The following is a 2,236-nucleotide window of genomic DNA, read 5'->3' on the forward strand; positions in this document are numbered from 1 at the left end:
CCCCAACAAACAACAACCCAAACCCACCAAATGAAACAAAAAACAACATCACCAACAATAACAAAACAACAACAACAATCAGAAGGAAGTGGACGGGAGGTTCCCATGAATGGACCAAGAGGTGAGCGCCCCCTGCTTGTGTCTGTTGAAGGCCTCCATCGGGGACTCGTTCTCCCTGAGTCCTTGCTCCGCTTGTACATCCATCACCCCGACGTAGTTCCTCTTGCTGATGGTGGAAGCGTTGGTGACGGCGTAGACGTTGAAGCGGTAGCATCTCATGGTGGACATACACAACACCTCCTTGCAGCCTCTCCAGAAGTTGCTGTTCTGACACGCGTAGACGATTGGCTTCATGGCGGTGGACGCTGCGATGAGCCAGTACGAGGAAATGAAAACGTCAGCGCTGAAGTAAGATTTGTAAGAAATGCAGTACACGATGTGGGACCCGTAGAAAGGGAGGTAGAGCAGCATCGTCAAAACGGTGATGGTAAATAACATTTTGACCATCTGTACTTTTGTCCTGGGCACAATGTTGAAGCTTGAGGAGAGTCTCGAGCACTGCACTTGTTGCCTCATAGCTCGGATGTACAGAAATATTTTACAATATCCAACGATTACAGCGATGGCTGGCAGCAGGTACTGGGTCGTCATACACAGGCCGGCGTACAACACGCCCGACCAATGGGAAGCCGGCACGTACGTCGGACACACAAAACGGGTGCTGGTTACGTTCACAGACGCCCGCACGATCACCTGGTCGAAGAAGTAGACACAGAAGGAGGAGATGAGAGCCGACGCCCCCCAAGCCGTGACCACCATTCTCTTGGCTGTCCCGCGCGTGATTTTGAAGCTGAGCGGGTAGATAATGGTGTAGAACCGGTCGATGCAGATGGCGACGAGGACGAAGGTGGTGCTGGACATGGAGGTGAACTGAACGAAGCGCACCATCCGGCACAGGAAGTTGCCGGGCGCCCACATCTGCAGGATGACGCGCACGCAAATGAAAGGCGCGGAGAGCAAGACGAGAACCACGTCACTGCAGGCGAGGCTCATGACGAAGAAGTTGGTCGTGGACTGGACTCGCCGGCTCCTGATGATGACCAGAACCACCAAGGTGTTCCCGAGAAGGGAGAAGACCCAGAGGACGAGGAGCGCCAGAGCTTCTAGAACGATGACGAAAACCTGCCTCTCTGCCTCCAGGCCCCGGATCGAGCCATCCACGGGGGAGGGGAAGGTGGCGGAGGGGAGGAGCTCCGACATGTTTACTGCGGCTGCCATGGCAACAGTGCGCTTGCGTGGAGGGAGTGAGGGGAGGTTACGCTGTTGGAAGGAAGATCCCGATCGTTGATGAAGGTGTCATGGCTTCTGGGAGAGAGAAGGGGGGAAATGTGTCATTATTTATTTTCTTTTATGTTACGTAACGCCTGTCACAGGTCGGAAAAGTAAAAAGTTGGAAGAGTTAACAGATGAAGAAATTAAACAATCAGGAAACGACAAATGCAGTTTTTGGGACACCTGAATAGACATAAGGGTCTTGAACATCTAGCTCTCACTGGCAAAATTGAGGGCAAGCGAGGCAGGGGTAGGCCCAGAACAACATACTTAGGGAACCTAAACAAATGGGTAACAGGGAAAAATCAGGGAAACGTAGCATTTCTGAAAGCATCCGAGCAAAGGAATGAATGGAAAATCATGATCGCCGATGTCTGCCGCAGATCTGGCACTGGATGATGGTGATGATGAAGAAATTACAATTTGGAAGGGTAAAAAGTTGGAATAGTTAAACAGTTGAAGAAGTAAAAAAAATTGGAAGGGAAAAGGTTGAAGAAATAATTATTTGGAAGTATTTGCACGTGACATTGATAAATCAGCTCATTTACAATTCTACTGTGCGTAAGAACATGTTAATATCCTCCCTTTGAGAATGGCCTAAAGACACCTCAGTCAGTTGTAATACGCTGGAAGGGGGGGGGGGGTGTCACCGAAATATATAATAATACAATAATTGGCCCCAACACAAGGACCTTAGAATACGTTTCTATTTTTAACCTTCTTTTCCCCGAAATGAATCCTACAGACAATAATAATAATAAGATAGCATTTGTATAGTGCAAATCCCCGCTCAACAGCAAGCTCTATGCGCTTCCCAATCTATACTATTGCCCCAGCAGACCTGAGAACATTCTGAAACAAACTCAACTTCCTGGGAAGCATACAGTGCAAGCAGCCATTTATA

At 49.1% G+C, this 2,236-nt stretch overlaps 1 protein-coding gene across 1 annotated transcript; it reads right to left on the reverse strand.

The window, feature by feature from the left end:
• Positions 1-31: 31 nt before the first annotated feature.
• On the reverse strand, positions 32-1,359 carry LOC101856597 (probable G-protein coupled receptor 19). The gene has a single exon (XM_005105356.2). It carries the CDS (start codon positions 1,276-1,278, stop codon positions 79-81), a length of 1,200 nt encoding a protein of 399 aa, XP_005105413.2. The 5' UTR covers positions 1,279-1,359; the 3' UTR covers positions 32-78.
• Positions 1,360-2,236: the final 877 nt, after the last annotated feature.

The sequence above is a fragment of the Aplysia californica genome, unplaced genomic scaffold (genome assembly GCF_000002075.1).
Source record: "Aplysia californica isolate F4 #8 unplaced genomic scaffold, AplCal3.0 scaffold00466, whole genome shotgun sequence".
In the NCBI taxonomy this organism is placed as follows: Eukaryota; Metazoa; Mollusca; class Gastropoda; order Aplysiida; family Aplysiidae; genus Aplysia; species Aplysia californica.

Coding starts and splice junctions, on each gene's coding strand:
- LOC101856597 (XM_005105356.2), bottom strand. CDS start 1,278: ATGGCAGCCGCAGTAAACATGTCGGAGCTCCTCCCCTCCGCCACCTTC.